The sequence below is a fragment of the Rhamphochromis longiceps genome, linkage group LG14, assembly GCF_057381845.1.
Source record: "Rhamphochromis longiceps isolate RC_006_pf linkage group LG14, R_longiceps_female_GT1.1, whole genome shotgun sequence".
Classification (NCBI taxonomy): domain Eukaryota; kingdom Metazoa; phylum Chordata; class Actinopteri; order Cichliformes; family Cichlidae; genus Rhamphochromis; species Rhamphochromis longiceps.
Window position 1 is genome coordinate 12,638,259 of NC_140570.1, and position 17,166 is coordinate 12,655,424.

At 42.3% G+C, this 17,166-nt stretch overlaps 1 protein-coding gene across 5 annotated transcripts in view; it reads right to left on the minus strand.

The window, feature by feature from the left end:
- Positions 1–17,166, minus strand: part of rap1gap2a (RAP1 GTPase activating protein 2a) — a 99,894-nt gene that overhangs the window by 7,163 nt on the left and 75,565 nt on the right. For 4 of the 5 annotated variants that reach the window (XM_085429170.1, XM_085429174.1, XM_085429172.1 and 1 more), the window contains 13 exons: positions 11,904–11,939; positions 8,745–8,777; positions 8,397–8,618; positions 8,190–8,293; positions 6,791–6,869; positions 6,362–6,415; positions 5,472–5,555; positions 5,261–5,361; positions 4,614–4,743; positions 2,224–2,379; positions 2,057–2,128; positions 597–683; positions 253–393 (listed from right to left, as the gene is read on the minus strand). In XM_085429170.1, the coding sequence (XP_085285296.1) occupies positions 253–393; positions 597–683; positions 2,057–2,128; positions 2,224–2,379; positions 4,614–4,743; positions 5,261–5,361; positions 5,472–5,555; positions 6,362–6,415; positions 6,791–6,869; positions 8,190–8,293; positions 8,397–8,618; positions 8,745–8,777; positions 11,904–11,939 (1,299 nt within the window). Of the gene's footprint in view, positions 1–252; positions 394–596; positions 684–2,056; positions 2,129–2,223; positions 2,380–4,613; positions 4,744–5,260; positions 5,362–5,471; positions 5,556–6,361; positions 6,416–6,790; positions 6,870–8,189; positions 8,294–8,396; positions 8,619–8,744; positions 8,778–11,903; positions 11,940–14,112; positions 14,335–17,166 lie in introns of those variants that run through there. The other variant, XM_085429175.1, reaches the window with a different exon arrangement.

Here is a 17,166-nt window from a genome sequence, read left to right on the forward strand (position 1 = left end):
CACTGAATACACACACACACACACGCACACACACTGTGAGTATAAGGTCAAAATTCTCGAGCACTGAGAAATCCAGGAGCGTCTGTGATAACAATGGTTTAACGCCTCAAGTCATCTTGCAGACCTGTGACATTTCGCTGACCTACAGCGAGCAAACCTGGCACTCTTGTGCTGTAATGACGGTGATTAAATAAATGTCACAGAGCTGAGAAAGGATTGAACGATGTACTTTTTGTCTAGGCTCATGTTCACCTTGAAGGACTCCAGCAGGCCTCCGTGTCCCCCGTTCTCAAGCTTGTCCTCCTCTCCGACCTGGCCCAGACCAAGCGCGCTTTGACTCTGTCTGTGCAGCTCGTCGTGGAGATTGTCCAGCAGCGCAGCTCGTGTTCGCCCCTGAAATCGGTTCACACACACACACACACACACACACACACACACACACACACACACACACACACACACACACACACACACACACACACACACACACACACACACAAGCAGGAACGCATCGGGAAAATGATTAGGGATGAATCGGCAGAGCGGAACGAAGGCATGCTGCGGTGTTTTGGTGTAGCTGTGCGCGCGTGTGTCACCTCCAGTTTGGCGAATTTGTCAGATTTGTAGCAGGCGTTTTCAGCATTGATCAGCTTTGTCAGCAGGAAGTCTCGAAACTCTGGGCCCTAGAGAGCGACAGAGGCGAGGAGGGAAGTTGATGAGCAACAAGGAATGGGGAGGGTGACAATGAGGAAAGGAAAAGGTGACCTTAACGATATACAGACAACAGTGCCTCAGCTCATTGTGCTGTGGTGATCATGAGCGTAAATGATTTAAAAATCCCATCTGCCTCAAATTCCCCCTTTTCATCCTCTTATTCTGCAGTGAGCAGCTTTATTATCGACTGAATGCTGAAACCAGTGTCTCTAATTTTTTTCTGCATTGGACTTTTGCTTTTGTGACAGAATCCTGAAATAAATCTTTCATCCTTCACTAAGCAATAACTTTGTAGAGATACTGAATACCTGTGACTGTATTTTCTTATTATATTACCTTTGGACATTTTCTCCATGAACAGGAAGTCTACAGCTTCTTACCTACTTTAAGATTGGCATCAATCTCCTAACCAACTCTCTGCTGGAAATCTAAAAAGTGTATTTTCACATGCTGCAGATACCTTTTACTGAAAGGCAATCCGTGCTGCAGGTCAGCGTATCATTTCCTGCCAAAAGCACTACTCTTCTTCTTCATATTGAGTGACTGGCTGCCAGCGAAGGATATCAGTTCATTTCAGTGAACTTTAGCTTTTCGTCAGCACAAGTCATTGGAGTCAAGGTCAAAAAGTTGACTCTGCCTGGTGTGTTTTTGGTAGTGTTTGCGTGTGTGTGTGTTATTCTGTCTGTAAACAGCTCAAAAGGTTTTCGAGGAACTCTGATAAAAACTGGGGGTGTAGAGACCTTGAAGTCCACCAAGGTCTACAATGATTTATTGACCAAAAAATGACAAAAAGCCTTAAAACTATTTTTTGTGTGTCCTGCAATGATATAGAAAGTACCGTTTGACCTCTTCTTTATGGTCAAATAAGGTCAAACATTCATAAAATGACTTTTACCTTTAAAACTGTGCTTATATTTGCAAAATACATCCTTTGTTTGTATTAGCAACATTTGGTAAATGATTCTAGTATATGGGGAATTCTAAATATCATTTTTTAAATATAATGTGGCCACATTTGACCTCTGACCTCACATTTCCCTTTGTCTCAAGTGAAAACAAATGACATGCTTAGTTAGAAATATACTGTAGTATAATATTATATATAATATAATAAGCTCTAATTCATTATGACAAGTTATTTGCAAATCGTACCTATTATCCATTATCTACTGCCCTGTGACCCTTATCTGATTTTTACTGCACTCAAACCTCTTAAAAAACAAAGAAAACAAAGTCAATATATAGAAAATATAATATTATTCCCTTAAAAGTAAATACTGCCCAGACAGCGAGCTGCCTTGGTGGCGCTTCTTTTCATACTGAGATCACATCTGCCGCTCACCTTCTTGAAGATGGCTGGGTTTGGAAGGGGAGGTCCAAATGAAGGTACATCTTCCCTCGCCGTAACAGACACCTGTCAGCATAAAACAAGTAACAGCCACATGTTACTGTGGCCACCGGCCCACTACAGCACACACGGAAGGAGAGGAAGTATTTTCCTGTTTGTACCTTGTATGTCGTGTGCTCTGTGCAGGGGTTCTCTGCCTGCACCAGGACGTAGGCGTGCAGGAAGTTGGAGGCGATCATGTCCGGAACAAACGGTGTGGGCTCTTCTTGGAAGACTGCGGCGACAATGTCGTTTCCTATGTGCCTTTTTCTTTGGAGCTGAGGAGGAAATAATTACCTCGGGTCACCAGTTTTTGCTATGTGTTTATTTTTGAACACTTTCAAAATAAGAGCTCGGGATATGGCTTCTAGTTCTACACTGCATGAGCCCCTGAATTCAAGAAGGGGTCATATGGTTCTCGGGAGGATTTTAGAGACTTCACATCAAACCCTCAGCGATGGCTTATATAAGAGCAATTTAGTTTTTTATTAGGATGGCAAAGCTCATTGTCACCGAGCACTTTAAGACTACAATGAAGGTTTAAAAAGAAAAGATATTAACACAAGATTTAATAACTGCCAGTGCAAGGCCCATCAGCCTTATCTCAGTGCTGGATTAGAATAAGAGGAGCGTGCTACATTGATAGCAAGTCCATAAAGTCTTCATGAAAATTCTCCTCTGAAACAGAGGGGAGATTTTATTGTTTAGAGTTCATTAAAATAATACATTTGCATGATAGAAAGGCCAGAAAGGTTGTTAGATTTGTATTGTTGATTGTCATTTATGCTTAGAAATATTTACTCATATATGCTTAGAAGTGTATATAATCATTGGTGGATTGAAAGGATGTTTCATCCTAAAGTAACAGCTCTGTGTGTTAGGGAGTGCATCCGTTCTTCTAGAGTGTCCTTGGTATAAATCACATACTCCCTAGGAGAGTTTATCTTTTCTTGTTGATTTATGGTATAGCAAGCACATGTATATCTGTTTAAGTATAAGAGCCTTTTGTTAGATGGACTCAGACATCCTGGCACTAGCTTTAGGGAGGCTTCACATCTTGACCTACACACACACACACACACACACACACACACACACACACACACACACACACACACACACACACACACACACACACACACACACACACACACAGTATTCTTTGTTCACATGTATACCTATGTAAGACATCATATGTTAATGACCCTATGCATATTCATGTAACCACAATAAAAGGAGTGCTATGGGGAGCCTGGCTGAGAGTCTCTGACGGAGGTCAAGTGGTGGGACGACACTTGGCTCCAGCCAGACACCTCCCTCATGCATGAGTAAACCAGAACCTTGTGTCTTGCTTTGCAGTGTAATTATATTGTCTTCAACGTTCCAGCGAATAGGGTTTATGCTACAAACCTATCAAAGGTCAGTGGTTTAACACTGTGTGCAGATTTTGGTTGTGCATCTGCTATTTTCACACCTCGTCCACCAAGTGCCAGACAAGATTTGACATGTGTCTTAGAATACATGCAGTTATGTGTGTACCCAAGTCATGCCCCCACTGTAATTTAGTGCGGATGCTGCTGTCAGAGTCTGAAGAACACTGAAGGTCACTCGTTGATGAAGCTGTTCATCTTTGGCTACTCATATTTTTTTCCCTTCTACTTCCTGTACACTGAAAACTTTAGAATAGAACATGTTTGCAGAAAAATGAGATTCAGCACAAAACTGAGAGCTCACTGCAGACACTAAAAGCAAAAGTCTCTGTAGCATTTAAGCTATTATATGGTATATACTATACTGGGGTGACGATTTGCTAATAAGTGATTTAATGCACGCCTACAGCATTTTAGGCCACCTAGTCGCTCTTTTACTCCTTTTATGAATGGATTTTAAAAGTTTTGTAACTGATCCGCCTTTATTTTTTTCTTTGTTTTTTCATAAGAAGCCAAAGAACATTTTATTTAGTTTTTGAAACCAGCTGAAAGATATAGATGACACAAGAAAGGTCAACTTTGTTCAAGTATTAACTTCAGATCAGCACCAGATGATCCTTTAACCCTAACCACGATTGAATCCTAACCCCCAACCCAACGATGGCTCGAAACGCTCCCTTTGTTGGATTTTTTCCTGAGTGGACATCCGCAGGTTCTTTTCTGTGTCGCAGGACTAAAACATAATAACTATGTGATTGATCACTTGCAATAGTAAACCTGGATCAATATTAATCATATGATGATCCAGGAACAACACCAACACCTGAATCTCAGATACACCATCAGCACCAGAGGCATAAAAGCAAGAATGTGCTCCTTTTAAAGTCCTCTTTAATAGCTGTGAGATGATCTAGTGCATTTAACTCAACCATTCTTCCAACAAGGGATCAAATCTGAATTCAGTGCCTTTGAATAAAAGCAATTTAATATTGATATTTCTGGGCTCAAGTGCCCCATTTGGCAGCTAAATCCACACATGCATTCAGTATAACAATAATAAAGGCAGAATTAAGCCGTGGTACCTGCTGAACATCACCCTCGGTGAAGGGAAGCTTAGTTGACACGTGGAACATAATCTCCCTCTGTCTGAAGACGGTGTAGACAGATTCAGACCCCGTCTGTCCATGGGACACGTCCAGCCCACCACGGAACCTGTCACAGGATCAGAGCGCTCATGTTCTCTGTGCAGCCTCCAGCCTTCACTTACAAGGTTCTGTTTCATGCATTTTACACATCCCGTCATCACATTTTAAGCCTAACTGGCTCCAGTGTCATTCAAATGTGATGTGTCAGCTACAATTTATAGTCTCCTTATGTAAAAGCAACAAGTGTAACCCTATAGGAGAAAGCTTGCGGCACCCCCCACCCCCCTACCTTACAATAAACAAAGCTCTGATTACCTGTCCATGTGGCACTTTCTTTGCACAAATCTGTTGCACTAAGCAGTTTACCCACGTTGCATGCTGAGTCCGAAACAGCAGGACAAATTGCTCCAAGGTTACAGTAATTAAAGCTCGCCATGTTCTTCACTGTAATAAGCCCAAGGTTCCTTCTTTTAGACTCACTCGTTTCTTTGCATTTAAATTTGACTGAATCCTTTCTTCCTGCCACTTTCTCTCACATTATTCTACAAGTTTTATGCCAGTGAACTGCATTTTACTACCCTCACCCTTTAAAATCTTGCAGTTCAACCGTGTCTCCTAAGATACTGAGAAACTCCTTGAAAGCTGGCGTCTCCTCATTGTTTCCAAATAGCTCCTCTTCTGATGTCTGAGGAGGAAAACACATACGTGCACATAAAGTGAAGGACAGACAAGAGAAAGATAGATGAGATAAAAGGGTACATGTAAAGTAAGCGGAAGATAATTAAAATAGCTCACCTGTCCAAACTTCTGGTAGATGACTCCGAATTTGAACGTGTTGTTCACCTCATGTTCATCGTAAGCCACTATTAACTGGGATCCCTGTACGTAAACAAAACAGAGGAAAAGTCGTACTTTCTTCCTATGATTATAAGTTGTACACTTTTAAAAAAAGAAGTGTTTTCCTTCTCTATAACACGTCTCCAGGGCCGGTTTTATTGGGTCCATGTTATGTAAGGCTGTCATGCAACAAACTGTATAGCGGCCCCCAGCGAGGGCAGTGATCCTGTTGCTGTCTCTTGCATACGGAGACACAGATGGTTTTTTTCCTTCCCTGAGGCACAGGCTGAAAGCATGCTCCATCACACTCCTCCATCAGGCTCACAGGAGGAAGAGGAGGAGGAGGAGGAACAGATCCATCAAATTCATTTTAGAGAGTTGCGGTATCATCAATCGTTTCTTGACTAATATGCTTACTGCGCAGGGCAGATGTTAGAGAGGCAGGAAGTAGGGGGTAAAATGTGACAAGAAGGACGTGTTTTTGTGGATAAAATTTTAGGAGGTTGAAAAGTTAATGAAATCTGATGTGTAGGGACAGGCAGGTGATGCTGGCAAAAAATAATTAAAGCTCAAATGTCTACAAAAGCCACGGGCTTTAAATAAAAGCCATCAAATATTTATAGATATGAAAATTCATGAAAAGTTATTTATGAACGTTGGTGTAAAGTTGTGGCAGCTATAATTAAATGTCCTTTCAGCTATACTGCCCCCCTTTGTGTCTCAGGAGACGTAAGGGACTGGAAAAGCTACCCCGTTTCAGCTTGAATGAATATTTGCCTTGGACGGAGGAGCTCAGGTCACACTGGGTGTGATGATGGTTGCAGTGCAGGAACTGAGGATGAACTCACCCGTGGGTACAGGACGGGGTTGAACTTCAGCCCTGTGGCATCATCACAAAAGACCTAACAGATGAAAAAACATAGAGAAGAAGGATTACTGTAAAGGAGCACTAATCCAATGTACCAGAAAATGTCTTAGAGATAATAATAATCAGTCACATGTCAGAGAGCAAAAAGAAATATAACAGGAAGGGAACAATTCCACTTCAACATTTTTTCCTGTTACCTTGACTTCTTTAATGCAATTTTTGTCCAGTTATTACTTGTGAGAAGTGCTATTCTGAAATAATACATGTGATTACGAAAGTCTTTCCTTCTCCCTCACGCTCAGGTGTTCACCATACCTCCCTGAATATGTGCCATTATGTTTTGATGTTGCTATATGTGCATGGAGACTGTCTGCCTTTAAACCTGGTGTACCTGTGAGCTCTATCTTACCTTGGCAATCTGTGGTACGCTGGGCAGCTGGTTGATCCCTGCTAAAGAGATCCTATCGTGAACTGTTTTGGTCCTCGACCTGCAAGAAGAATATAAATTGGTCATCCACATAGAGAAGGGATGTCAAACATAAGGCCCGTGGACTAAAATCGGGCTGGCAAAGACTCTGATCCAACCCATTGGATGGCTTTGGAAAATGTATTGGAGGGCATACATTTTGGACTTTTAACTGTGTTTTCATAAGTTTTCCTACTGATTAAGAACTCATCTATGGCATTTCATAGGACACTAAAGTAATTTTGTGATAGATTAAAAAAAACCAAACAATTAACATGTCAATTTTTTACAGTGGTCCCACAGTTAAAAAAAAATGCAAAATGTGAATGAACAAAAACTTTATTTTATAATTACAGTACAGTCTGGGCAGGGAGCTGCGTAACTTTTTCTCTTATTTTACACAATTGTTTGTTGCACTTTAAACCCAATGGGGATTAAATGGGCAGTTAAAGTTCTTACACTGACAGAAATGGGAATTTTACTGGCCCCGCCCACTCAAAATGGGCTGAATGTAAAAGGACTTATAGGACCGTTCAAGAATTTGTTCCATCAAAGAGATTTCTAGTTAACTCCTAGTGTCCATGTAGTTCACTGTCCCGGTGAAATTTAAGGAAGAATATGAGGAAATGTGAACTAATCATTTTAACCAATTTCGAATTGAAAAAAAAATAAAGTCACTGGGCTCATTGACTCTAAATGTAGCAGTGCTGCTCATAACACTAGCATTATCACAGTCATCTGTCATAGAGAAGATTAGCAATCACCTGGCTACAGTTCTCTGTGCAACACCCACAATGGCTACGTAACAACAAAGCATTATGCTATTTGTTTTGCTCGCCCGTTAATCAAAATGTCACCAACTGTGATAATAGCAAAAAACATTCATCACAGAGCAACAAAATCATATGAAATTTGGCAAACATGGAGTGCACAGAGCTGCAATAAAACAGAATGGAGGCCTGGGTTATTAGTGTGTTTTAGCCATGCCAACAGTGTTTGTGTTTCTTTGGGGTTTTAGGTTTGTCGAATAATTAATTGGAGCTTGACTGTGGTTCAGACAGAAATGTCACAAAAATGTAGCGCAAATGTTTGAGAATGGCATTTGGGTCGTGTGGATGGATTGATTTTTGCCACAACATTTGTTTTAGAAGAATCTGAACTGGCACTAGGCCAGGACAGGTTTTCATTCATCCTCCTTTCGCTCTTATTATCACGCTATGGCAGGTATTTTTGGTTTAGCCCATCACTAACAGGAACATGAAGGAAAACCACATCAGACTTTAAATCCTGAACTTATAATATGTGAAGTGAAGCTACTGTTGCTGCCTTTGCCTGATTGTACCTGAGCATGATGCGCAGGAACTCCTGTCCCTCAGCCTCTTCGTGTTTCAGGGACATGATGAGGTTGCCTATGCTGCTGCCGGTGCAATAGTAGTTCATGTGCTCCTGGGTGTATGGATATAGAGAAGGAGGTAAGCGAGGGAGAAAGGTGCAGTTTAGACTTTAAAGACTCGCACTGCTTGGTACAAACTGACATGACTGCACTAACCTTGCCCAGGAAGTGTTTGCGGTAGGCACGGGCTGTGCTGTTGCACTCCAGACGGTAGCTGTGCCCCCCACCGGGGCTCATGCCCTCTCCTCCATCTTCCTCCTCACAGAAACTAGATTCTGAGGAAGATGGAGTTCCTGCCGGTGCCTCCACATCTTCAATCCAATAACCCCCGAACTGGGGCAGGATTACCTGGGGGTATGGACCACCTTTCTCTAGGACCTTGCGTGTAACATAAACCAACATAAAACATAACCAACTAAAAAAGTGTGTGCTTTTCATGTTTTGCCAAAGGTTGCAAATGTTTTGCATTATGGCTGAGTGAAAGATGAGCTAGAAATGACTCACATCTTCTATCCGTGGGTAGGGGATATAGTCATCCTGTAAAAGAAAAGAGGACAGACATACATACACATATGCACACACCATCAGTAACACTTTTAACTTGTATGAAGTTCACTGACTTTTGCGACGGTGAAACAGATCCAAGCACATCCACAAACACAGGTGCGAAAGGGGAGCGCAGCTCACGATACTAAATAAACGTCGGGGCGATGATGCAACGCAAAATGCAAAGTCATCAGCAAACATCAGCGAGGGAGTGTGTTTGATTCAGTGGCCCCTGAGATTTTAGAGCTGTGTGCCTTTGGCACTGCTAGCCCAGCTCCAGTGTGACCTCTAAAATACTGCTGAGGCCTGTCTGCATTGTTGGTGGTGCAGGGCTCCGGGCAGCCAGTCATTTATATTCTGTGGCAGCAGGAGCCAGCAACTCTGGCAGGCCGGAGAGGATCAATTGACAGCTGGAGTTCATTCAACTTATAATCAATCTGATCAGGGGGTTATGGATTTTTGCACTTTGAAAGCCCTGAGAAAAGTCTGAAAAACATTCACGGGGTGTTTTCAGAATTCCTTCGCGGCGAGGAGTCCGACCACAGAGCAAAGCAGTGCAGCAATGAAGCACAGCATGCAGAATAAATGGTGACACACACAGACACACTAATGAGACCCACAGAGAAGATATCAACAAGTGTGTATCGAGTCACACCTTCCATTTTTTGGTCTCTTCAGCTTTAGGGACCTTATTAAAGTCCAATCGCAGCATAAGAGTGGAAAAGCACAAGAGGTCAAAAAAGAATTTAAAAAAATACAAGTTCAGTTTATTTGTGCAATGTTCCAAAAGGGTGCAGAAACATTCTTGTTTTCAGACTTCAGACTGTCTCATCTGCTGACAGGTGAAAACAGAGTGAGTCATACGTGCTAATATACTCTCTTGCAAACACAAACACACACACATGCACGAGCGCACACAGGTAATGCAGTCACTTAGTCATCCCCTCTCTGAATCCAGCTTCCACACACTAAGTGTTCCTTTCTTCACTTGTTATTATCATTTGTTGGAACACAGAAACGCTGAGGCGCAGGCCGAAGCCTTTTTTTTCATAGTATGCAGCGCAGTGCAAATATATGCAGCTACGAAAAGCCAATCTAGTACACACAGTAAATTGGCCAATTATGCTACAGGCCCAGTGGAACAGCTCATCTACATGACTGAGAATAAGAGTGAGGAAATAAATGCATGTGTGCAGATTCACAGCTCTTAGCATACACACCACCACCACGCCACCGCCATCGCTTATACTGCCACCAATCATACCAAGAGTCAGGCAGAATTCATTTGAAGAGTGCAAATGCAACCCCGACACACACACACATACAAGTGTTTGCACATACTTCTAAGTCTAATCTGTAGTGGTTTATGTCTGTCTGAGTGCATACTGATGGAGCAGCTGTTGCAGTCAGCGGGGAGTCAGTGTCAACAGTACGACACTGATCAGAAAGAGTCTTCAGAGGCTTCGATTTTTGGTCATACAGAAAAGCCAAAGGCAGAGGAAGCAGAGAGAGGGGTGAAAATTGGTGAAGCTGACAAAAGAACAGGAAAGGAGGGAGTGGACCGGAGATGGGGAGCAAAAAAAAAGAAAAAAGTGACCTTCATCATCAGGAACACACTTTGAAAGCCTGATTCCAAACGTTCAGAGCCCAGACGAGAAGGTCAATGCAAGCTGAGCTTCAGCAAAGACCGATGAGCTGCCAGTTTCACTCTGCATACGTGTGTGACTCTTTGATCATCAGGCTGCTTAGGGGGTCGTCATCCTCTAGTTACACTTTCTAAATAACTCCAGTGATGTCCTCAATCAGGTTCTCCCTCACGCTGACTTACCATCTCACACCTTGTCTCCTCTTAGCTATTTCTGTTTACTTCTATTCTAAACACAGATGCTATTTTACATTGTTTTTGACTCAGTCTCTTACACGATGCTGTGTTTCTCTAACTGTAAATAGACCACACGGCAGTCTTACTTGCTGTTACTGATACTGTAAAGAATATTTTCAACAGTGGATCAATTCGTATGTGGTACAGTGAATAATACTCACTGCAATAATCAGAAAAGGCTGCGCACATGAGACTGACCTAAAATGAACTACAGAGGCCGACAAGTCAGTCAATGCTCATTGAGTTTTTGAGCGCCAGTAGAGTCCCACAGTGTGGGGGAATATCATATTTCAGGCTTTGGATGCAAAGAATTGTTTGTTTTGGTCTTTTTAAAGGATTCGTTGACAATAGAAGGAAAAAAATAAACACAAATCATCAGCAGTCTCAAAGAAAGTTTAAAAGAAACAAATGGAAATGTTATAATTTTGTTGGAGGGAGCTTTTCTGGTATTTAATATGGTGCATTCAGGGGTCACTGGATAAAACTGGCATTCCTTAACTTTCAGCTGCAGGTCAGTTCACACCTCTTGGATCCTGAGCGAAGAAAGTCTAATGACTTAAAAGTATGGGGCTTTCTATTTTTAACCTATTAACGGTTCCCAGTATGACCACCTAATAATTCACGTCTTGGACATCTAATAATAAACCCGCATGAGCAATTATCTCTGTCTGAATCTTCCTATGGTCATATGCTCCCTTTTTGGTATGTTTTCTTTCCTACCTTACTTCTCTTCCTCCTCACCCTTTTTAACCCCCCTCGCCCAACCCCATCTGTCGTCAGACAACTCAAAGCCTGCACCCTTAGGGCCCTGTGGAGGGCACAAAGTGGTCGAACACACAGAGAGAGACAGCCTTTGTTCAGAACAAAAATAAAATCAATGTATTCCACACAGAGAAGGAGAAAATAGTCATGCCAGTCCAGATCTTTGTGTGGATGTTCACTGCCGCCTGCATGCCTATTATCCAATCTAAGACACACGCAGCGCCGACTTTCAGTGATTAAATCATCAGCGTGAGCCCTATTCAAGTATATGTTAAAGCTGATTTTGGTCAAAGAAAAACAAGGTGATAGGAGGAACCTTTTTATGGCAAAAAAAACCTCTCTACTATAGCTCAGTAGTGCTGGCTGAAGATAGGGAAAGAATGGAGGAAATAGAGATACTGAAATAAGGAAATGATAGAGGGACAGCAGCAGAGAAGGAAATGGCATTCAGAGGAATGAAAATTTCGTCATACCTGCATCTTTTCCAGCATGTCGAAGAACTCTGCAGACTGGAACAGAGACAGAAATAGATTACAAAGTATCTAAAACAAGCTGAAAGAGAGTTAAACTCTGACTGTCAGAGGGCGACAAGCTACTGACACCATTTAGCCGGCAGCAGTTCAATCATCGCCCTTTGGCTGGCTTCAATTTACACCTCACACAAGTGTTTTGACACTCAATGCTCAACCTAAACGTCTGCATTTAAAGCCCTCACACTGATAACATTCATCTGCAAGAGTAGATTGTGCCGCTCCCTCCCCTCCACGGGATCAGCTCTGCAGCGTCACAGAGGGCTGGGTCAGTCTTTCACACCCACACGCGCTCACACACTGATAAAAAACCACTTCCTCAAAGAGCAACACATACTACATAACACACAAACCAGCTTCCTTAAGTGCATTCACACACACACACACACACACACACACACACACACACACACACACACACACACACACACACACACACACACCGCCCTGTTCCCACGGGGTCTCCGCCTTGCCACATTAACAAGCTGCAAGGGTGATAATGGCCTTATGCTCAGATTTTGACACATATATAGCGTGCAAAGCAATGCATGGACAGTTTTAGGTAACAAGTGTGTGTGAGCGCATCAGCGCTTTGACTCACATCACAGGAGATACTGATCTCTGACCCCAAATTAACCTTGCCATTAAAAAAAACTGGTTTAAACACAGACAGAAGTTGAGCGCCTCTCATCATCAACTCTATAACTGCAGTGTTGTGCTTCCTTTTTAAACTGCTTCTGCAAAAACAAACAAAGTCGTGTAATGCCTACTTTAATTATATTTGACAGCTAGAGTCATGCTGGCACATGTGAAGGAGTTTTTGCTACATTGAGCAGTGCCCAGGGCAGCTAAAAAGACACGCTGTAGCAGATCACCTTTGCAGCGTCCCAATGGGCTCTTGGGAGTGCAGACAGCATGTTGAGCCTCCAATGGTGTCCAGACAAGTCCAAAGACAAGGAAGCCATATCTGCCTTTCTGTTCCACTGTCAGTCTAAAACATATCTCTACATGCCTACTTCCCTTTTCTCACCGTTGCTCTCTAATCTCAGTGTGTCATTCTCCTAATCTGTCCCCTATACTCTCTTATTACTCAGTCATTTCCTCTTTTCTTTTATTAGCCTTTTTCTCTCTTAGTTTTTCTTGCCTTTTCTCTCCTGCTCGCACTCGTTCACTCTTTCTGTGTTAGCCCGGTGACATCTGGATATCTTATTTCCCATGGCAACCTGTGGAGGCTGCCACGATCAGCCTGTCAGTCTGCCTGACTGACTCAATGACTGGCAGACTCACTGGTAGCTAGAATTCACACATACTCACGCTAATCATGAACACAACCACCCAGACACTGACAGAAATGATGACAAAGCACAAAAAAAGTAAACAGGAACTGAACTTGCTCACATTCTTCTTCTGCTTTCTCTCATAAATATATTTTTATTCTTTTCCAAATATCAGAACATTACATCTGCAGCATTTGCATGGCATTTCTATTTGAATAGTCATTAATTAGATGCACAGCCTTTTTGGGTGAAGGGATGGACCGAAACTAAAAGCCCTGACCTCTCAGCTATCAGGTGTACATGAAATCCAACCGTTGAGAGTTGAGAACGCGTTGTTAACCCCCTCCCAGCATTGCTCGGCTTTGTCACACTTGTGGCCCAATGGCACGCAGCTGAACTGACACGCATGTGTAAATGTGATATTTTAGCTCTCTGGTTGCAAAATGTTGCACACGTGGGTGTAAAGCAGCTATTAAGAAGGCACAAAACTGTAGAAAGTTTAAGAGGGTGCAGAGGATGCCGCTACCTCACTCATAACACTAAGCGCCTCTGCGGTTGTTTCTCCTGCAGTGACTTGAGGACCTGAAGTTTGACTCGATGTGACATACGCCTATTTCTGAAGTCACAATATAAACAAATATTAGCTGCAAGACGAGATAACTGATTAACTTAGCGGCAATAACAGTAAAGTTTGAACACATGTCTGATAGCTTCAGTTAAAGTTCACTTGCTTTGATTTTGAAATGATAAGTTGGTATGAGTAGAAACTTACTAACCTACATTCATTCATCATAAACTTCATCATAAAAAGTTGAAAAAACTCCCCATTACACATCAAACTGCTGGGACTTGCATGGTAACCAGTGCAGACTTACCTTGAGAAGGGCAACCAAAACATTTGAGTCTTTAAGTGTCCCTGCCTTCCTCTTATTCTTACCCTTCCTTCTACATTTTAGAAGAGCTCTTCCCTCTCCCACACATTTATAATGTCTGTTTTGCCTTCAAACATGGCCACTAAAGCTTAAACAGGAAAATCAAGTAAGGCAGCAAACTGAATTGTTTGTCAAAGCAAAACAGGTCATGCCCTTGTTTATGTGTCTCACACACACACACACACACACACACACACACACACACACACACACACACACACACACACACACACACACACACACACACACACACACACACTTAGCCTTACCCTAACCATCAAAAATGAATGCCTAACCCTAACCCATAGCCTAAACCTAACAATAACACAATTGTAAATCTGACACTAAAACCTTATTTTGAGCCTCAAAAATGCCTTAAAACTTGTATGGACAGGCATTTTGTCCTTAAAAGACTGTTGGTCCTCACAAGTATAGTGACATGCCAATTTTCTGTCCTCTCAAAGATGCCTAAACAAGTACATACACACACACACACTGTAAGTCATCCAAGGTATTGCCAAGTTTGGTGTTGCTCTCTTTGAAGACTGTTGACTATCAGCATCCATACACATTATTAATGTCAAAAAGGAAGTGCCTGAATAAAGTATTGTACAAATACAAACATTAGATCACCTGTAAGGAAGAAATTCCAGGCACAAACTATACAGTCTCTGTTTTAGCATACACTCCCTAAGCCAGTCTACTGCTGTACAATGGTGTGGATAAATTAGAGTTAAACCACCAAATACATAACTACTTAGTATGCTAACTTATAAATTGATCATGGGCCACTTTGTTAGGTATACCTGTTCAACTTCTTGTTCAGAGCATTCTCATTCCCGACGCGTAACATGCCGACGATTTGTCACATCCCGAGGCGTCCCAGGGGCGAAAGGTAACCTGCCGTGTCCCTATGATATGCGCCTGATTGTGGATGGAATCCAATAGAATGACGCTCCCGGCGGTAACACACGCTCCAGCAGTGTATTCCAGTCCTAACCCTAACCTTTACCACAACCTTAATCGTGTTAGATAGTGTTTTGCAAAGCAATTCATGAGGAGAAACTAAATAAATGTACATGTGTAGATTCAGTCCAAATGGTTCTCATGATTCCTCCTGTTTCCGAATGCGTAACATAGGAATGTGTTGGGTGGCCGAAAGCGTAACTTCCCGGCTATTTGTCACATAGGGTAATATGTTACGCTTTGGGAGTGAGAACGTTTTGTCTTGTTATAGCAAATATCTAATCGGCCAACGAGATGGCAGCAACCACATGCACTTAGGCATGTATTTGTGGTCAAAATGGCCTGCTTAAGTTCAAACTGAGCATCAGACGGAGAAAGAAAGGTAATGGTTGTTGGTGCCAGACAGGCTGATCTGGGTATTTCAGAAAATGCTGATCTGCTGGGATTTTCCCACACAACCATCTCTGGGGTTTACAGAGAATGGTATGAAAAAAGAGAAAATGCCAAGTGAGCGGTGGTTCTCTGGATGAAAATGCCTCGTTAACGTCAGAGTTCAGAGCAGAATGGGTCCGACTGCTTTCAGCTGATAGGAAAGCAAGAAAAACTCAGATAACCACTTGTTCCTTGGCATACTCTGGTCTCCTTAGCTCCAGCATGGTTTGAACACAACAGCCTGTCTGAGCATTGTTGCTGACCACAGTGTGCCCATGTTTTGATGGCTGCTCCAAGCAGGATAAGAGAACATGTCACAAAACTAAAACAAGGAGTTCACTGTTCTCAAACGACCTAGACAGTCACCGAATCTCAATCCACCAGAGCAGCTTTGGGATGTGGTTTAATGGGAGATTCACTTCACGGATGTGCAGCACACCGTTGAATCTGTGCCTCCACGGTTTAAGGGAGTTCAGAAGTCAAAAAGAATGGCAAGGTTTACCTAATGAAGTGGCTGGTGTGCATGTATGTCAGAATAATATTATATTTACAGATGATCAAGAAGGGGTTATTTGTTTATAACATTCAGCATTTTGGATCTGAATTTCAAAATACTCACATCACACACGTTATATAAGCTTGTGAGTGGCTTTTGACTGTAAAGCAGCAGAAATGGAAATACTCAACAAACCAGAAGTACCTCCGATTTGCACTTAAACGCATCACTTGAGCAAACACAGTTTTCCCGCCGCTGCTGCCTTAACACGTTTGCTCGTGAGCTGTCCTCTGACGCCTATAACCTTAAACGCTTTTCCTAACCACGTAAAGAGCTTCTTATGAGAGCACCTATCTAACAATTAAAAAACAAAAATGGATAAAAGCAGGATTAGCGCCGACACGGTGCTGACAAAACGGATTTTATCGACATGTGCTTTGCGATCTGAGAAAGGAGACAAATGTTTCTACACAAAAGGCACGGATTTGCCGTAAACTGCAATTATAAAAAATTATATGTTTCATACGTTCACTGCCAGTGTGACTGATGATGAGTATCTCGCCATTAGGCCACTCTAGCTCACAGCAAAATTGGAGGCTGCTGTTTGATAATTACAAGAAATCAGCCACACATCAAGAAGGTAATTGATGCCTTCTGTCTTGAGTTATATTTCTTCCATAATTTCTCTCACATATGATTCCTCTGAGAGCATAATTCAGTTCAATCATTCCTCTCTCACCGTGGACAAACTCCCATTCAGAGGACTCAGTAATGATGGCTTGCTTTGAGGTTGCTATCCTGACCAGGAGCCATCAGCTACTTCCTCACCATGCTAATCTCCCTCCATACAGAATGTATTCTTTCTTTTTGTCATGCTGAAGGAAAAAGAAAGAAAGATCTTCAGCTTTAGTGTGAGAGTAGTGCAGAGAGAGTGTCTGACAACATCATACCTCACACCACATGAGTCAGTGTAACAGCACCTGAGGAAGATGATCATCTACAAGATCTGTAGTTTAGCTACGTTCTCATATTTTTGTTTTTCACTTTGGTTCCCACTGTGGTCCCAATGGGGTCCCACTGTAGTAGACCATGATTCAATTTAC